This window comes from Convolutriloba macropyga, chromosome 7 (assembly GCF_964194025.1).
Source record: "Convolutriloba macropyga chromosome 7, txConMacr16.3, whole genome shotgun sequence".
Taxonomy (NCBI): Eukaryota; Metazoa; Xenacoelomorpha; order Acoela; family Convolutidae; genus Convolutriloba; species Convolutriloba macropyga.
The window spans coordinates 2,993,667-3,013,633 of NC_134474.1; the positions used below are offsets into that span (position 1 = coordinate 2,993,667).

Below are 19,967 nucleotides of genomic sequence, written 5' to 3' on the forward strand. Positions count from 1 at the left end.
TGCATCTTAAGCATCTGACAATCTGTCTTTTAAAGTTTCTTAGTACTGCTACTGGCATCACTTGACGAGGACCATCGGACCTTTTGATGACCTATCAAGTAAGTGGCGGTTCTGTGCGGCCTAGTTTGTACAGCAATACTAACTTACTTGAAAACAATTTATTATTACTACTTCATAACTTGATTTGAATATGTTCTAAAATGGCGAAGCAAATTTGCGATAGCTGTCCTATATTTGTGAATAGTGGCGCACGTCTATGGCGAAATCTCAATGGGTGCAGAATCATTCCAGCATAAAAATGCGATGCCAAAAAATCGTGAAGTGATTAGTCCAAAAATTTTCTCCACCAATCAGATCATTTCACTAATGAGAGCACAAAATTCAATTCATCAAATTCAGTATTGATCACTTTATTCGTTGGCAAAGTTCTTAGAAGGTTAACATTTAGGAGAGGGCCTTATTTTGCTGAAATCGTATTTGTTTCCAGTTAATATTGTTGGTGGCGGGGACAACATCGAGGTACCACAATTCAATACACTGCGGCTAATGATTTTATATGCAACAGTAACTGTCTCTTGTGAGCAACCCCGATAACGTGAAGTCAATTTATTAGTTGGTCAATTGCTGAAATGGTTCAAATTTAAATCAGCAGTCCCCTGCTGTTAGTTAAATTCATCAAGTGATTTCCTTTTATTTTCCGTCAACTCAAGCAATTTGTTCAACTCCCCTCTCATTGGGTTAGTCAAGAAGACTTAATTAATAAATAAAGTTCCCTCTCATTAGGTCACATTATTTCAGCTCCAATATTGAAGCAATATTTCTGCAAGATTATCACTCGATGTACGTTTTGGGCAAACTATTTTGATTGTTGGGCGCTATCCCCCCTCTCGTTGGGCGGCAATTAAAGGAACCCCAATAATTGCCAGCAATCTAAGTCAATAAGTTGTTTCGCTAATGTAGCTTTGCTTTTACGGTTTTAATATGTTCTCTGAGCATGCTATCAAAACAACAAAGATTTTAGCTCTGATTTTCAGCGGTATTGGCTTCATGTTGACAGAACGTTGAGGGTAAAAAAAACCCAGAAGCGGGTTTGCAAAGAGAAAACCGACCAGCGACGAGAAGCAATTTTCCACTTCGACGAGAAGCAGGTCTTCGGAGCGGAGTTAGGCAAAGTCAAAAAACGGCTCAGTACGGAAGCCATTTCCCAACAAACGACAGCAAAATCTATTCAAAGACTTGAAACGCCTCAGTTATCAAATGAAAACGCAAATCGGCAAGAGATGAAAGTAAGAACTATAAAATTTTAATAGCAGTCTATGTCGTGAACGGCTTCTAATTTTCTGCTTACAGTCCAGATACAGCAGACCAGCTATTAAGGTGAAGCTGAGAAGCAAGCATTTTGCATTATTTAAAAAGCGTTCAAACTTTGGTAACTCACTTGACCTCCGACCTATTATTTAACAAAGAGCGAAAACGTTAAATGGTACCTTTTTGTATTTCCCGTAAATTTCAGCAAAATAACTCAAATTGTGTATATGTTATAGGTTCTATGTTTGGGCTCATCGTACTAATATACCAAAATGAGTGAAGATTTTCGAAGAAGGGGTGATAATGGAAAAGGACCCTAGGTTGAACATGAAGGTAGTGAGTACATTGTTCTCGGCTGGAAAATGTTTTTTTTTGTTACAGAAACGGATCTTTGTGGGGTTACATATTGTAATGAGGGGAGGGGCGCATCAGAAACATTAGATGATTACAATTCTGTCACATTGATTTAATGTTTCGGTGATTTTTGTCCATTTTAGAGTTGAAATCGACACTATAGATAAATTAAATCGATTAAATTTGACCCCAAGTTATTTTTCCCCAAATTCACGCAATATTTCTTACCTTGCAGTTGACCTGACATTCTGATTGGTTGTGGTGGTCGTCGAGGTCAAGAAGGAAGAACTTCTGTCTCTGTTGTTATACTCGGAAGACAGCTGGTCCAGACCCGCCGGCTGGCTGCCCCCCGTGGCCTTGGGGTGCACCAGAGGGGCTGATCCTCTTCCGTCTGTTCGACCACTAGGAGCCACAGGTTGAAACACCTGAACAAAGGTCAATATTTTTCCAGTATCGAATCAGTTACCTAGTTTGGATATTTGCTGTTCAAGTTCTAGGGGTTGCGAAAAATTAGTAGTTAAGTTAGTTCGACTATCATTATTAACAGTCCATCTATTAGTCATATCAGATAATAAATTTCAAAGAGAGGGGGGGGCAATCGTTGAAAAGATTTGTTTTCTGTTGTCAGCAAAATCAAAATGGTGACATTGATTTACAAAATAAATCAACAAGACTATAAGGAGATCACTATTAGGCAAAGGAATAGATGAAATTAGCGCTTAATCTTGCTGAATTTAAAAAATAGTTGTTGTTGTGTTAATAGTTGTTGCCTGTGTTCCATTTGACGTTGTTGGTGACATTTCCTCATTTGGGTTCTCAGAAATTATTAAATTCTAACCCACACAATCGGTTCAAAAATGAATTGACTGCAAACGTGGGTATTTCCCGTTATAGCCCCCATTATATGGTACGTTTACAATGATGGGGGTGGGGGTGGAGTATAATGGAAAAGACCCGCAAAGGGGACTCCCGACACTGGTCTTTACAACGTGTTTTAATGACAGACCCACATGGCACCTTGATCGCATATTTCGAACAGACACTCTAATGGTTCTTTGAGGTCCATAGTGAGCCAACCAATCTTGGACACGTGGAAAGTCAAGGCAGGATGGCCGAGCGGTCTAAGGCGCTGCGTTCAGGTCGCAGTATCTTCGGATGCGTGGGTTCGAATCCCACTCCTGTCAATCTTTGCACTTCTCTATGAAAACAGCTATTTGAAAAAAAACTGCATTGCATTTTTCTGACAATTGCCTTATAGACAATTTTCTCTGACAATTTTCTTATAGACAAGATCCGGGTCTTTCCCATTATAGCCCCCGGCGAAAGTATAGCCTCCCATTGTGGTATAATTAGTATGATGGGGGTCTATACGCTGAATGACAACCAAGTTGGGGGGGGGGGGTATATACGTATACTCTATATGACCACTAAGCTGGGGGAGGGATATAATGGGCAAGTCCTATTTTTTCTTGGGCAAAGTGCAGAAACATTTGGCTCTTTCCCATTATATCCCTCCCCCAGCGTAGTGGTCATATAACGTATACATCATGGTAAGTTACCATAAAGGAGTCGGGTGGGGGGGGGCTTCAGCTGTTTGGGCTCTTCACTATGTTTGGGCTCTTTCGGCTATTGCTTTCTCTCATCAGAAATATTTTTGAGCAAAAATTCCAAACAAAGCTTGCGGCTCCGAAAACTCATTATAAAAAAGTGGAGTGCTCACCGATAATTTCAGCGGCTGCCTTCCCGAATTCGACCCGAGGCGTCCCAGTCCATCCACACCCCGACTGCCATCTGCCTTGTCATAGATGCCCTGCCCCCCAGTGGGCGTCTTGCCACCCGGGTGGGGTAATGTGGCCGTGGCGGCACTATAGTCCCGGATTGATAGAAAACAACGAGGCTTCACGTCTCTGAAATACATTTTTTTGCAACAAAAAAATTAAAATTATAGTCATATTGTTAAATATACTTGAAACAAAAAAAAACACTTCAAATCATTCAAGCAAAATAATAAACATCAATCAATTTTCTTAAAGAATCACATTATAAATTTTTTTTCATAAAAATAAAAACTTTTAAAAGCTCGTACGTAACTATTCGAAGAAATTTTTTCATGTTGTAAGATCAAGAAATCATTTAACGTTTTCTTAAAGATGACAAAAAATTACCCATAAAGCTTCCGCTTCGCCCAAACCAAAATTGTTCCTATACGTGGGGCTGTATCTAGGTGACTTAATGTTGAAATGGTGAAAAAAAAACGAAAATACACACCGCAATATAGGGGTGATCAGGGTGTCAATGAGGTGAACTTTAGATCAGCGATCGATAGACATCATAAATGAAATGGTGGAAACGAGATAAACCATTTCTTATTGGTTATCATACCAATATCACCGAATGAAAAATCGATATAGCAACAAAAATAAAGATTTAGGTTGTAAAAGATTCGGGGTTATTGCATGAAAACAAAAAAAAAACCCTAATTTTGAACCCTTTTTAAAAAAACCCCGAGCAGTGAATTAGATCAGATTGAAACTCACGTGATGTCCTCCAATTCGTAGAAAATTCCAGTGTTCTCGTCTTTGATGTAAATGACCTTTCTTTTTGAAGAAAGATCGTCTTCTGTCACTGCAATTGGGAACAGCGACACCAACAGGGAGAAAAGCTCTCGCATGTTGCTGAGCGCCACGGTTCGATCCTGGTCGCCTCCACCTGTGCCACTATTCTCTGTTAAAACAATAATTGCTATCATTTGATGAAAAAAATCGTTAGGTATAAAGTGCCGCGAACGTGGAGGCAGAACAATGACATTATTTATAAATAATTATTTTTCTAATGTGATTAAACATTGACAAAACGGTTCTGTAATTGGGGAAGTAAAAAATAATTAAGCAAAGAACTATATTATAATCAAAAATGGCTTGTAGAAAAATAAACCGACTAAATTTGGTCGCATTGCTCTCGAACGACAGGCGAGCAGTTGGTTTTTGATAGTAGCCAGCTTTAGCACAGGACGGCTTAAAGCTAAAAGCAGGGGAGGGGTAAAAGCTGGGGAGGGCGCAGGGGGTCAAAAGTCTTTCCAGTTTATCCACTTTTTGAAGAAAAAAGTCAACTGAAATCGTTTAATCTAATTTTAAAATGTTGCGCCTAAGAAGTAAAAAAATGATTATGCAAAAATGTTGCAACTAAAAATGTTCAAGGGAGCAAAAGATTGATCTAACCAAGAAGTCAAAAAAGGTTAAGCAAAAAATCTACATAAAAAAGGCACATATTATACAAAAGCGGCTTCAAACTTCGTTCGAGGGCAATTGATATAAGCAACATAAGCAATCAAAAACATTTTCCCTGCTGATACGAGAAAAAAATCAGTGCTTCGTCATCTTCATCAACTTTCACAATGTAAAAAGAAAAAAAATTAATCCATTGAAGAAATAAACGGGCGTTTTTGAAATGAGCTAGGTACATCTTTTTGAGGAACGATGTGTAAGTAGTTCACCCAAAAACTTCAGATAATTTCTTATTTTTGTGCTTTTGTGCCGCGTAATCTTTCAAACCAGAAATGAATTTCCAAATTTTCGCTTTCAAAACTTTTCTTCAAAAAAACCAACACAGCAAAAAAAATAGCAGGACAAGTCCTGACGTACAATTCAAAGAATTTTCTTTCACTAAACAGGAAAACTAGACTCGAACGGACTATGAGTGAATTGAGGAAAAGATTTTTTAAAAATTCAGATAAAAAGTAAAAAAAAAACAGAAAATCAATGTCAAAATGCCGCATGTGAAAAAAACCACTCAAGGCAAATAAAAATTTGTTTTATATAAAACAACTAGGCCTAGAATGAACTACGAATGGATTGGGAAAACCATTTAGAAAAAATTCGATTCAAAATATCGAAAAAACAGTAAAAACCAAAGTGAAATTGCCGCATGTGAACAAAAAACCACTAGCGAGAGAGCGAATTTTAGTTCAGACACCGTTTTCTGAGTCTACTTTAAAATTATCGCGAAAAATTTCACGCCGCAAAACCACTCGTTTTTTCGATCCACTTCCTGTTTCGGCGTGACCAAAATCACTACTCCAATTTGACTTCAAAAACCATGAAAATGTGTGAACAGATCTTAAAAAAACAGCCGGAAGAATTCCGGGAAAGACTCGAAGTGGAAATCTCTTTAAACGCCATCCGACTACTCATGCGACAAAACGTGCCTCCACTTAGTTAATATTATCTTGAAACAAAACCATAAAACAAAAATTAAAAACAAGAAAAAAATTGTTAAAATATGATACAAAATCTGATCAAATTTTGTCATGAATTGAGATCCCGAAATAACTATCTCCGCAAAAATTACTTCATCATAGTAACTAGTATCCACTAAAACCACTTACGAGAATTTTTGAAGATACTTGAAGTCAAATCTTGAAAAAATAAGCTCTTACAAACAACTTGGACTAAAAAACTGGAAAAAGTTAATAAATTTTTTAATATTACAAAAACCAAAGCAAATAAATCCAAAAAAATCCTTTCAGCCAAGGGGTATCCAGATGCTCGCAAAGCAATAGGCAAGTCATAATAGGTAAAGAATAATGTCTAAAAAACGGAAAAAAAGAAACTGCAAAAAAATAAGAAAAACAATTTCAGTTTTCGCCATTTTTTGTCATATTGCTCAATAAAAAATGCTTCATATCCACAAAAATGTAACCACGTGTTATCTAACAATTGCTCAAGTCATAGGGTTCTTTTCAATACCCGTTTGAGACAGTAAAACAAAACAATGTTAAAAAATTGCACAAAATTAGCCCAAAAATCAGCAAAATGCATGAATACAAAAATCAGAAACGATTTAGCATAAAATTCATATGAAATTCCAGAAACCTTCAAACCATACCAAAACCAGTCTAAAACCAAAACAAAATCATAACCAAACCTCTTATCAAAAAAAATAGAAAAAAAAACTGCTTTAAAATGCCTCACGTGAACAAAAAACTTCGCTTGCTTACAGAATTTTTTTTCACACCTCAATTTCTCGCTCTCTAGAAAACAGCGATATGAACAAAAAACCACTTTCTTTTCACTCCACTCTTCATTTTGTTCAGCATCAAAATCACTCCAAATGTATTCACGTGATTCATTTCCTGCCTCAAAGTTCACTCCAATAAAATTGATTGAAAAAAAGGACTTCTCCAATACTCTTCCTCGAGTCGTAAAAAGACAGCGCCCCAATACAATTCAAATTCTGTGAATTGTAAAAAAAACAAAGCATAACAAGCTACTCTATAAAATGGACTTTTTGGCCATTCTGTAAATTGTTTTTACAAGGAAAACTTCATTTCAGGTCCTCTTCTCTTTTATTATAGTTTATTAAAAACAAAATTATTAGTTTTTATGTTATGACAACTCCAAAATTCTCTCTTCCTAGGCTTCCCAAAACTAACTTTCATCAATATAACAGAAAACGAAGGCTGTATGTGTTGCATGACGTACTGGGGGCACAAACAAAAATATTCAAAAGTTCTGTCAAGAATTCTCCGTCACAGAACAAATTAGGGTATGATAACTCACCGTCAAAGTATGGAGGATTAGCCAGAGGCAAGCTCAGTTTCTTCACTTCAGTGCCCCACTGGACGTAACAGGTATTACATGGGCCACTGTTAGGACCACCCAGTGTTCCCTGAGGCACACCAGCTCCGTGGCTACCGAGTGGACGTCTCATTCCAGAGGGTGCAGCCCCGTTGGGATAATTCACATTTTGCACACTGGGCTAAAAATATATTTAAAATTGACATTTCATATAGGAAAAAATGAACGATCTAGTTGCATTTAGATGATGGTAAATTTGGGCGATATGAATGATGATCAATTCATTTGACAAATTCCGGAAGTTATTATAGAATGTAAATATAATTAATTACTAATGATTATATCATTTTTAATTATTGATTGATTTAAAAAGCAATCTACATCTCGGGAATAAAAAGAAAAGAGCGCTGTGAAAATCAATTCAACTAAATTGTGCATATCCGTTAATTTATCAAATCTTTACAAAGTCTTTGTAGGTCTTCTTTTTTTAAAATAATTTTTCGTCATCAAGCTCCCACAACAGGATTCCGTTGAAAACCTTTTATATATTTGTAAACACTGAAAAACGGCATTCTTCAATGCCCTCGAGCATATTTTTGCTTTCATGACATTAAGTGATGAAACTGGTGCTTACTTAGCACTTGGATTTAAATGTTTAATTAAGAGAGAGAATATGAAGCAAAATAATAACCAAAACGGAAGCCTCAAATATCAAAAGGAAAAAAATAAACATATTAGGCATAACATACTTCGGATCTTTTCCGTTTGTTCACCCCCTCTCCCAGCTGAGTGGGTGCATATTATTTGCACCCTCAGACGCACGTGCCATTTTTTTTACATAATTATTTACAATGTAAAGACAGGTGCTCTGTAATTGGGGGGTGCATAACGTACTGGGGGGGGGGGGGGGGGGGGCGAGGTGTGGCACAAACGGAAAAGATCCCATACTTCATATGCCAATTCTCTGAAAGCTGATATATCCAAAAAGAACTCACAAAAACCTGGTTATTATTCCGGCTGTTTCATGACTTTAGAACAAAAGTGTAATACAAGTCTAGCTGCCAATGAGGAATCGCTGGAATCTGGAATGATCGGGCCTGGAAACCAAAATGTGATTGGTCGATAAATTGATAACTGTAAATTAATGCACTCATGTAAAGTAATCCATATTCAGTGTAGTCAAATATTCAATCTACTAATCTACCACATTTGGCCATAGCTCGCGGACCAAGGTCTCGCCACACCGCCCCGTGAGACTTGAAATGCATCTTTTGTTTTTTTTTGCCACAGAAAATAGGATTAAATAACACAAAAAATATACGAACATCCAGCTCCATTCATTAATAATGGAGCCCATTTGAGAAAACGAAAAATAAATTTACTTCGGTTTTCTTCTATTTTTAATAGCAGCTAGAATAGACCATATTCTGCAATGTATAAGCATGCGTGATTTCGCAAATATTTGTGTAGCGTGAGGATGAAATCATCAGTAGAACTGAACAAACTTAAAAAACAAAAATAAATGGGAACTGGAGCAGAATATCTCTAGAGCTCCAGTTGGTTGACTTTTTTTATCGCACTATCTTAAACAGACTATTATAACCGTATTAATTAAAACTCAAAATTGGGCAGAATGTCTATACCACTGCGTGAAGAAGGTTATCCGTGGTTGCAACGCCCCTCAAGCCAGACGCGGGAAGAGGTCAAAAAGAGGCCGATCAAACAGCAACCACACACGTTCTGAATTAAGCAACGATCAACTAAATTGATTGAGTACAAAGAAAAAAATATATATAAAAAACAAAAATTCGCAGCATTTCCATATTTCTGAATTATCCCACACAAAACAGCTCTGCAATTCGGGCATGTCTTCCATTTTTACTCGCGCTCAGCTGAGATTATAATAAGTTGTAATGTACAAGCGTGATTGATTCTGTGCTTGATATTTATAATGTTGTAATGTATCAGCGTGGTTGATATTTATATGGCGTTCAAAAACGGAGTTGTAAATTGTAGAACCAAAAGAAAATAAGAAAAAATAAAATGCGTGCTAATGCCAAATAACCTAAACCCAAAATCGAGCACCAATATGCTTATAAAGCAACCTAAAAACGGCATCTGCGGTTGGAATTTCTCTTCCGAGACCTCGGATAGCAACTCGACATAACACAGGAACCAAAATTTTGCAAAGTATAAGCATGCGTGATTTCGCGATTATTTGTGCAGCGTGAGCAGGAAATTATCAGTAGGACTGAACAACCTTAAAAAATAAAAATAAATGGGCACTGGAGCAGAATATCTTTAGAGCTTTGGTTGACTTTTATCGCACTATCTTAAACAGACTATTATAACCGGATTAATTAAAACTCAAAAATGGGGAGAATGCCTATACCACAGCGTGAAGAAAGTTATCCGTGGTTGCAACACCCTCAAGCCAGACGCAGGAAGAGGTCACAAAGAAGCTGAGCGAACAGCAACCACAGACCGCTGTTAATTAAGCAAAAGAAAATAAGAAAAAAAGAAATGCGTGCTAATGCCAAATAACCTAAACCCAAAATCGAGCACCAATATGCTTATAAAGCAACCTAAAAACGGCATCTGCGGTTGGAATTTCTCTTCCGAGACCTCGGATAGCAACTCGACATAACACAGGAACCAAAATTTTGCAAAGTATAAGCATGCGTGATTTCGCGATTATTTGTGCAGCGTGAGCAGGAAATTATCAGTAGGACTGAACAACCTTAAAAAATAAAAAATAAATGGGCACTGGAGCAGAATATCTTTAGAGCTTTGGTTGACTTTTATCGCACTATCTTAAACAGACTATTATAACCGGATTAATTAAAACTCAAAATTGGGGAGAATGTCTATACCACAGCGTGAAGAAGGTTATCCGTGGTTGCAACACCCTCAAGCCAGACGCAGGAAGAGGTCACAAAGAAGCTGAGCGAACAGAAACCACAGACCGCTGTTAATTAAGCAACGATCATCAAATTGATCGAGTTTAAGAAAAAATATATGAAAAAAAGAAATTCGCAGCAATTCCTTATTTCTAAATTATCACACACAAAACAGTCCTTCAAGTCGAAATCACACACGAATCTGAAGAAATTGAAACAATCAACACATTCCGTCGCTTCTGATTAAACAGCCAAAAAGTGAATCCTTTCAAAACTAATAGCGCCTGAATGATAGAATTTTTTTACTGTACAAGCGTGAGTAACTCCTGTGATTATATTAATAGCGTTGAATTTTGAGGATGAAATCGGCAGGGTCGATCGAGTGAAACAGGAAAAAACGTCAGAGCCAACGCAGAATCTTCCAGAGCAATACAGATTATTTAACCTGCACTAGTTGAAACGCGAATACGTGCTACAAGTCTAAGAAAGCCTGAAGTTGTTCTTAGTTGCAACTCAACCTCACGCCAGATACGGGAAGAGGTCACAAAGATGCCAAGTGAACAGCAACCACAGACCGCTGCTGTTAATTAAGCAATGATCAAATAAATTGATTTCGTTTAAGGAGCAATAAATGGAAGGAAAAAATACGCACCATTTTCTGTTCTGATTCACCAGGCAAAACATTCCTTTATTTTCGTATGTCTTCTAATTTTACTCACGATCAGCTGCGAATATAAGGAATAGCGTATAAGCGTGAGCGATTTTTGGCTCAACAGTTTAAACAGGAATCTAGAAATGGTAAAGCCGAACAAATGTAGATTCAAAATGCGTGCTAATGCTAAATGCCGAATAATCTAAACAAAAAAACTGCGATCAAAATGTCTATAACACAGCTTAAAGAAAGACATCCACAATTGGAATTTGCCTTCACATCAGACCCAGCATAGCACCCAACTCAGCAATCAATAATCGAGTCAGAGAAAACTAAAACGTATAATACATTTTCTCACTTCTGATTTAACAGCCAAAAAAATTGCATTATTTCCATATGTCTTCAAAAACTAATAGCGCCTAAATGAGATTGTTTTTTTACTGTACAAGAGTGGGTAATTTCTGTGTCAATTTTTATAGCATTGAAACTTGATGACATTGGAAGGGCCGAACTAGCAAAAGCAAACATTCAAAAATTCAGAGACAATGGTGATTATTTCTACAGCTCTATTCATTAGCGTTTGTCGATTTCAATCAATTTTTTAAAAAAGACTCTTCACAGCACTAATTGAAATGACAATTTGTGAAAACAAATGCCTATAACAACCTGTAAAAAACGCTATCCGTGGTTGCAACCACTCCCCCCCCCCCCCCCCCCCCCCCCCAATCAAGATGCGGAAGCAGTCACAAAGAGGCCAAGTGGATGGCAACCCTTCCAACCCTCACACCGTTGTTATTTAAGCAACGATTTACTAAACTTATTTGCTAATTCGAACACTTAATTTGAACTATTTTTCTCATTTGGCTCAACGGGGCCGGTGGGATATTATTGCCAGAATTATTGTCTTTTAATACTGCCTCCTACATCAGCAGTTCATTTCAAGTTCATACAATAAATTGTAAAAAAGGGGGTAAGACTTGAGGAAAAGCATGAATGGGATAAGCTATGATGGAATCCCACCTTTGATATTTCATAATCAATGCTCACTGTGTATCGCTTATATTTGTTCAGAATCTACAAAACAAGTATTCACATCATTACAACTTACATTTCTCACCCGAATTCAAGAGTACATTTCTTTCCTGAATTTCCTCCGTCGGTATAAAATTTTGCTACAATTCTTATGCATTATTAACCAATTATTTGCAAATCGAAAGTGCATCGCTTATATTGCCGTATCGCTTCTTCACTGCGATTAATCTGTTCAGAATCTGTAGAACAAAAAGTATTCACATTAAAGAAACGCACATTTCTGACCTAAAAAATTTTCATTTTCTTTTGTAAGTATAAGCACTCTAAAGCCACTAAGGTGAAACTGAGTACTGGTGGATGATCAACATCGCGGGGTCGGGGGAGGGGGTGAATTCTCTGCGAAATTTTCAAAAAACCTAACAAACCACAAATCCTCGATTACCATATTACCATTACCAATAACCAAATGTCAATGATTAGTTAAAAACCGCTCAAAGTTTATCCCATTAATATTGACGAGACACGAGAAAGCACAAACCGAGTAAGCATATGGCGTCATTGGCTTGAGAGGAGCCCGAAGGAGGTTCGATTCCGAGGCATATCTCGGTCTGTTTCCCCCTCCAAGACCCCCTCCTGGTTGACCTCCGTTCATTCCATCCCACACGTCCCCACTAGGCGTCCTCTGAAACAAAATATTGCAGTCTTTTGTCAAATGAGATAATGTACTTTACCATAAACAGTCATTTTTTTTTAATCTAAAAAATGTAAAATCAAAAATTTATAACGATAACAAAAAAGTTTGATTAAACATTTTTGTTTTAAGAATCAATTTTTAAAGATATGATAGTTTGGTCCTTAAACTACTAGTAGAAATAAGTTCCAAAATCTTGTACTTGTCAGTCCATTGGAACACGTTCATGTAAATTCATCATTTCGCTATTTAATTTCTCCGTAAATTTAATGTTTTGCTCTTCCGGATTTCTATTTCAAACATTATTCCAATATGTATGTGAACACCTGCGAAAGAAAAAACCCGTCAGCAAAAAATTTTTCTTGAGCATTAATCTTGTTTAGCTTTCTCACCATTACGACTCAGTCCAAATACTTGGAAAAGTGGGCAATCAAAATTGTTCGAATACTTTAAATATTAAAAAAAACCTATAAGACTAAAATTCAATAGCTGCAGAAATTTTTGAACACCATTGAAATCATTTTTTCCTTAAAATTTCAGAAATAACTAGGCAGTGAATTTTTCAGAATTGTTTTTTCTCAGATTTGCTGATTGACGGTCTGAAATCATCAAAACTTGGGTGACATATTGCAAAATCAAACTTGATATTTCAAAAAATGTTGAAAAAGTACTTAAAATGAAGATTTTGCAGCCTTAATACACACAACTTAATGCGATGTTTTCCAGTTTTTTTGTTTTTAAAAGACTTGCTTGCTACCCATATCTTAAAAATACTACAATAACATTCGTTTTCAAATTGGCGGCTTCAAATATCAATTTAAGCACCGACTTGAAGTAAAACATAAGACAATTTGAGGAAATAAATCGCGCACGACCATAAAATATGTCACAAAAATGAGTGAAAACTGTTAACAAATGACCCCATTAAATTACGTCAGAAACAAAGTCACGTACACGAACAGCAAGCTAGACTAAACAAAAATTAGCTTTCAGGGTTTAAAGTGTCAACGAATGATCGTTCGAACCCTTTGTCTACGAAAAATTTTAATATACCAAAGTTAACAACCCTCTAGAGTTGGACGGATTACCCTCAGACCGTTGTGGTTTTTAGGCGTTCGACTCTAGCGGCATTCATTAAACAAGGCACTGTTCGTCTAGGGAAAGGTACTAGATAAGCGTTTAATAAAAAAAAACGCTCACTTGATTTAAGTAAAGCAATGAAAATATACTTTCAAGGCAGTTTTGAATTGACTTCAAGAAATTACACTCATTAACAAAATTAAAAGTTCAAATGAAAAAATTACATTGTAACTATTTGTTTTCGAAGAGAATTTTCAGTCAAATTGCAATTTCGCTTTATTTAATATTTATAAGAGCAGACTTAAATTGATACAAATTGATCGCTCTAATTCTACGAAAACCGACAACGGTGTTAACGGAGAAATTTCATATGAAACCTGTTGACTCAACCGATTTAAGCAAATAATTGCATTGTGAATTCAACAGATTTAAGATAAAGCTGAGCAGATTTTACATGGCAAAATAAACTAATTGTTTTTACGGAAAAAACTAACCGAACTCTCCCTAACTACAATTGTCAATTTTATAAACATAAGAGCAAGTAAAATTCGAGTCAAATTCAAAAGTAATTAACAATTTTCGACGAAAACAAGTTGTCCACAATTAAAATTTGCTATCTCAAAGTTTATTTTGCTAAAGAGTTATTTTGCGAAATCAAATAACAGCGTGAACAAAAAATTAATCCAAAGCGAAGGAATTCAATTCATTTAGACGCAGATACATAGCTGGCAGATTACCGGAAAAGAGCCGACTTTGACCCCACTGACTGACGTTGGGATTGGAACAGTAAAAAAGATAAGAAAAGTTGACGGGAGTCTAAATTTCTTCCAAGTATCAAAGTGTTCTAATTAGTGTCATCGCATCCAATAATTATGGCGCATTCAACCTGTAAAAGGGAGGACGATAACCGTCATGCTAAATCCAATAAGCGGTACACCCTAAGGTATAATCAGCAGTGCACTCAGAACTTCTCTAACTTAAAAAAATCGAGAAAAAAATGATTAGAGCTTTTTTTCAAAATGTCAAATAAAACGTTCCGATTTGGCTCGCAATTTTGTTGCCTGTCATTAAAAAAAGTGCGTTCAACCTCTAAATAGGAAGCCATTAAGCTTAATACTAATACCAGTTAGAAGCAGGCTCTAAAGAACTTTGACAAGTTAATGAATTAAGTCTTTAAACAATAACTGTTAGCAATCGGCTCTATTGTTTTGTCCCATTCTTTTGATCGGATTGGTATCTGATTGGTATTTGCGTAAATTTGCCAAAAAATTCCAGACTTCGTTCAGTTGAAACAATAAGTCAGGTATGTCGGAAGTCAACCGTGAAAGCGGTGACTCACAAAATACGAAAGGTCAGGCGAATGAAAACATAGCGCGACAGAGCCTGTATTACAACACAAGTAATTGAAACCACTAACAAAATAACATATGAACTATCCCCAAATATACAAAAACAACTTGTCAAAATTAAACATATGACCCTATTTACATGAAAGTCAAAAAAGAATACAAAACTAGTGGTGTCAAAATAATCGAAATCAGTAACTACCTTCGGGTCCTAGGAAAGCATGCTCAAAACGAACAAAAAAAGCAAGATTCAAAAATTTGAAGCAAGATTCAAAAACGGCATCGAAGCTAACAAACACGTCCGTTACAAACTGAACTGAATAAAAGTATCAAATTTTGCCGCATAAAAAGGTCAATGAGATGTTTCTTCAGCAAGAGTAAGCAACACCATGAACAACAACAACGAGTAAAGCTCAAAAATTCAATAATCTGCCATTAAAACAAACCAAATCAAAGTCATAACAGCCGAAAATTATGAACTGTCTAAATTAAATAGGTTCACATACATTTAATTAGAAAGTCAAATGAACCTGACAATAATGACACCAAATTCCAGGACAACATGAGTAGACAAAACGGCAAAAAACACAAACTCACGAAAATTCTATGAAAGCACAGATTTTGCAAGCCAAGAAAAACAATCAGCCATCAACAAAAGAATTTCCAAAATATTAAATGATCTCTCAATAGACAACCGAAAACCAAAGCGAATGGAACCTGTAAAACTATATTAAGTGAAACATTTAACGAAGACAACAAGAAGAGAAACCGGCAGAACACAAAAATCGATTAATAATTGTGAAAAAAATCTGGTATCATAGTTACAAAATCAAAAGGAAGAAGACAATGAGATTTGTCATTAATCCTACTAAGTGACAAGATAACAAATAGGATAACAGACAGACAGGTGCAAAAAAATCACTAGCAACTTTTAAGCCAAATTGTGTTAAAATCATCAAAACTATTACCTATTGAGGTATTGAGGGGTACATACAATTGCATATTATCACTATTAGAACACATTCAAAAACCCTAGCAGCATTTGTGGAAAAATCAGCGAAACCAGAAGTGAGATTGCCGGACTTGAAGAAAAAATCTATAAAAGCAAATTTTGTTCAATGATTAATTTCTCTTTAAGGCAGTTTGAAAAAAAGTTTACGCTTTTTCGACTCGGGGTTGATTATAATCACTCCTCTAAATGTGACTTCTTATTGATAACAATATGTCGAGAAAATTGTGAATAGATCTTAAAAAAGACAGCACCCCAATCACCCCAATACCATCCAAACCATCCCTTTGAATTGTAAAAAAGGAGATCACCCAGATTATAGCCTTTGAGAGGCTTACGGCGGCAATTTGTAACAACAAAAAACAAAGAGGTGAGTGAAGGTGCTTGATTTGGCAAAAAACAAGAATTTTCAAAAAAGTTTTTGCGGCTTTTTAATTGAAATAGGTATCTAAAGATGCCTAACCCTGGCTTTTGAAGGGAGAATAAAGTGTTAGCACTAATATAAATTAATATACAACTAGCATCAAAGATGAAGTAAAATGAAACCAAGTAACAAGTACCTAAAATCAAGTCTTAAGTGCAATTATTTAGGATTGCTCGCAGGTGACGGCTCTTTAAATGCACAAAAAGCATAATAAGCAAAGAATGAATACAGTCAAGAGTAGTCAATAAGATTTCACACAAAACGTAGCAATTCCAAGTCGGTGATGCGAAACATTTTTCTGAGTAACCAAATTTTGAAAATAGAGAATTTGTGAATTTCTTTGCAAAAACCTCCAGATCACGAAAACTTTAAATACCTCAGAAATTTAAATGGACGCAACAGCCAACCTCAACAGTAAGCATTAAAACTAGTGTAAAAATGTAATTGCTATTATAACAAATTAAAGCCAAAACAAATCTAGTCGAAATGTATTAAAAAGTATTCAAAATCAAAGAAAAAAATTACGCGACATCTAACTGTGACAAAATACAGAAGAGAAACTGCCTAATTTAAAAAAAAATGCTTCAAATGCTATAATACACTCAATATTTTTGATGAAGTTCCTATTAACTAACTTACAGAATTTTGGCATATTTAAGCAACAATCAAACTTAAGATTACGTCTTATTAATGTACTCCAACTGTCTTATTAATGTATTCCCGCTTGGGCTTTAACCAGCTTGGGCTTTAAAAGATGCAAGAGAACACATAGCTGATCGACCAATTTCGCTTACTGGAGCTCTAGCTAAAATTTTCGATAATCCAGTACGCTGATGATACTTTTATCTTTTGCAGTGGAAAAACAATTTCTGAATCAAAGTTACATCTTGAAAAAAGTATTGCTAAACTCATTCTCGTTTTCAGGAAAAATGAGTTATGTGTAAATGAAAGCAAAACCGAATTCATTATTTTTGGAGCCCCTAAAAGAAACAAAATCGAAGAAATAGTTGTTAACGGATGTACAGTTCTCGAGAAAAAAGTTGTGAAATACTTGGGAGTTCATATTGACTGTAATCTTTCTTTCGATGAGGAAACAAAAAATGTACTAAGAAAAATGGCTGTTGGCATAAAGGTCATTTACTCCATCAAAAATATATTTCTTGAAAAAACTAAATCTGCTTTACTGAACGCTCTTGTTTTAAGTCATCTGCATTACCCAATTGTTCTGTTCTCAGGTCCTAAAAAATCACTTCGAGTTACTCTAAATAAACAATTGAACTGGGGAATAAAGGCATGTTTCAATAGAACCAAATTTGACAGGACCACTGATCTCAAGATCAAACACAAAATTTTACCAGTAGAATACCTCATAAAGTATCGGGTTATTATATATTTTATAAAGCTTCTAAAAGCAGATCTACCAGCTTTCGATGAACTCAAGTTAGCCACCCTAAGTGCTAAAATGAATGACCGTACAAACAAGCTGTCATTTGGAGCAAACCAAAAAACAAATATAATGCAAAACTGTTTTTCAAAAAAGCAATTGACTGGTATAACGATTTGCCTCTCACCTTGAGGCGGAATATCCCTAAAAAGCGGGATCTCAAAACTACAATAAAAAATCATTTCTGGAATGAGTTTCTAAGACCCAACGGTTTCTGAATTGAATTCTAATCTCAAATCTTTCAAGTTCAATCTTAATTTGATTTAGTTTTAGGGCGTCTTTTAGTCTTCTATGAAATGTTAATTGGAGGATTAGCATTTTTAAAACATTCTCTTTTCTCGAAAACGTTAATTGTAGAATTAGCATTTTAAAAAATTTTTCTCAATTATAATTCATCTCTCTTAATTTGTCGATATTTTAGCACATTGTAAATTTTATACAATTTTAAACTTTCACAATATGTGACGTTTGTTTCATTTATACTTCTTAACACTACATTGCCTTTAAACTATGTTCTGTATTTTATAGTTCATACTCAAAGGAATTAACAATGTTTTTCTTTTTTTGTTATAATTACTTAATTTTTTCCAATACATAACTAGTTGAACTGTCACAAGAAACTCAGCAACAAACGAAACTTTATTTGAGACAGTAAATAAAAAAACGTTACCACAAAACGCTTTATTCTTCCTCTTCGCCACTTTTTAACATTTTCACAATCTCCTTAGTCAATAGTTTGAATTGCATAAATTTTTCATTGGTTGGGTGTAAATTGGCTCGAGAAATTTTCAGAATGTAAATACAATTTTGAAAAATTAAGCAAAATTGCGATTCAGGATTGACATGTTGTTCCACTTTGCTACTTCTTACACTCCCTCTTTAGAAAATCCAAATACAACAGGCGATCTTAAATTACTTAGTATAAGAAGACTGTTTACTGACGTCATCATCAATTTCGAATAAACTTCCAGTACCCCGGTTGAGGTGCGCCCCGATTGAGATCAGTCGACTGATCAGACCAACTAGGGTCCCACACAGGAGGTAAAGCGCGACCCAATGACAGTGTTTGGTAATAAGTCTACGACCTCGAAAGTTTAATCAGGGCCGCATCCAGATATATCGAGGCAGATAAATCGAGAGTAAACACTAAACCAACTGTCAGTTCTACTTCAATGATTAAACTTTTAGTTAGAGTACCCCAAAATGAACCACGCAAGAAGTTCTGTTAACACGAGCTATGACACTCATTGCCAGTTTAAAACAAAAATAAATTAACGCAAAAGAAAAAAAAAATGCTACAAAATGCTACAAAAAAGCTACAACACTGCCACAAAAAATGCTACAAAATTGCTTCAAAAAGCTACAAAAATGCTTCAAAAAATCCTGCAAAAAAGCTACTTCCTTTCAGGAACCTAAAATGGAAAACAAAAAGTTGAGAAATTCCAAATATTGTCATCGCAAAGGTAGTATTGCAGACTATTGGAAATAATCGAGATTAAAATAACGAACAATATTTTAATACCTTGTGGCCGTGGCCGTGATCATGTCCATGGCCAGGTCCATGTAAAGCCATAGTCTGGAACAAGTCCGGCTGTGCTTTGTTACACTTGGCACAATCACTGTGGTCCTTGCCATGCTTCCCAGCTGTGCTTCCCGGTTTGTCAACCACACTTCGCACCTGTTACAGTTTATGAATAGTATTTTCCAACTTGGAGAGAACAAAATCAAAAAACAATGAGAGTCCATTGCATGGGTTGAAAAAAAAGAGATAGACTGCTGCTTTGTGATTCATTAAACTGTTTAGGACCATAGAAAGGTTATGAGCATAGCCGACAGATCGCCGGAATAGCTGCGAAAGAATAGACTTGCGTGCCCTATAATAGAGATAAAACAGATACAGATCTAAATTGAAAAAAGAAAATCGACGCCGATCAAAAAGCTAGGTAAAAAACATTCAACGATAATTTAATAAAGCTTGTTAAAACTCATTCCGCAGAAGCCTTTTATTAGGGACCTTCATTACACATATGAGTTCCTTTGACCCTAATTCAAATTACCCTTAAGTTTTAAAGTGCAAAAGTCGGATCTATTCTGTTTCCCCCCAGCTTAGTGAGCATAAATCTTTCATGACCCCCCGGCGCACGTGCTATT

At 35.8% G+C, this 19,967-nt stretch overlaps 1 protein-coding gene and 1 non-coding gene across 5 annotated transcripts in view; one reads left to right on the top strand and one right to left on the bottom strand.

Annotated features, from left to right (window-relative positions):
* LOC142342551 (uncharacterized) overlaps nucleotides 1–19,967 on the bottom strand; it is a 133,707-nt gene that overhangs the window by 82,613 nt on the left and 31,127 nt on the right. For 2 of the 4 annotated variants that reach the window (XM_075393917.1, XM_075393920.1), the window contains exons 8-15: nucleotides 19,339–19,494; nucleotides 12,361–12,504; nucleotides 11,811–11,864; nucleotides 7,221–7,419; nucleotides 4,200–4,386; nucleotides 3,383–3,569; nucleotides 1,891–2,087; nucleotides 1,439–1,450 (exon numbers count right to left, since the gene is read on the bottom strand). In XM_075393917.1, coding sequence (XP_075250032.1) covers nucleotides 1,439–1,450; nucleotides 1,891–2,087; nucleotides 3,383–3,569; nucleotides 4,200–4,386; nucleotides 7,221–7,419; nucleotides 11,811–11,864; nucleotides 12,361–12,504; nucleotides 19,339–19,494 — 1,136 coding nt within the window. The remainder of the gene's footprint in view (nucleotides 1–1,438; nucleotides 1,451–1,890; nucleotides 2,088–3,382; nucleotides 3,570–4,199; nucleotides 4,387–7,220; nucleotides 7,420–11,810; nucleotides 11,865–12,360; nucleotides 12,505–19,338; nucleotides 19,495–19,967) is intronic. The other 2 variants (XM_075393919.1, XM_075393918.1) reach the window with 2 other exon arrangements.
* Trnal-cag (transfer RNA leucine (anticodon CAG)) lies at nucleotides 2,765–2,846 on the top strand. The gene has a single exon. It is a non-coding gene; the product is annotated as a tRNA-Leu (tRNA).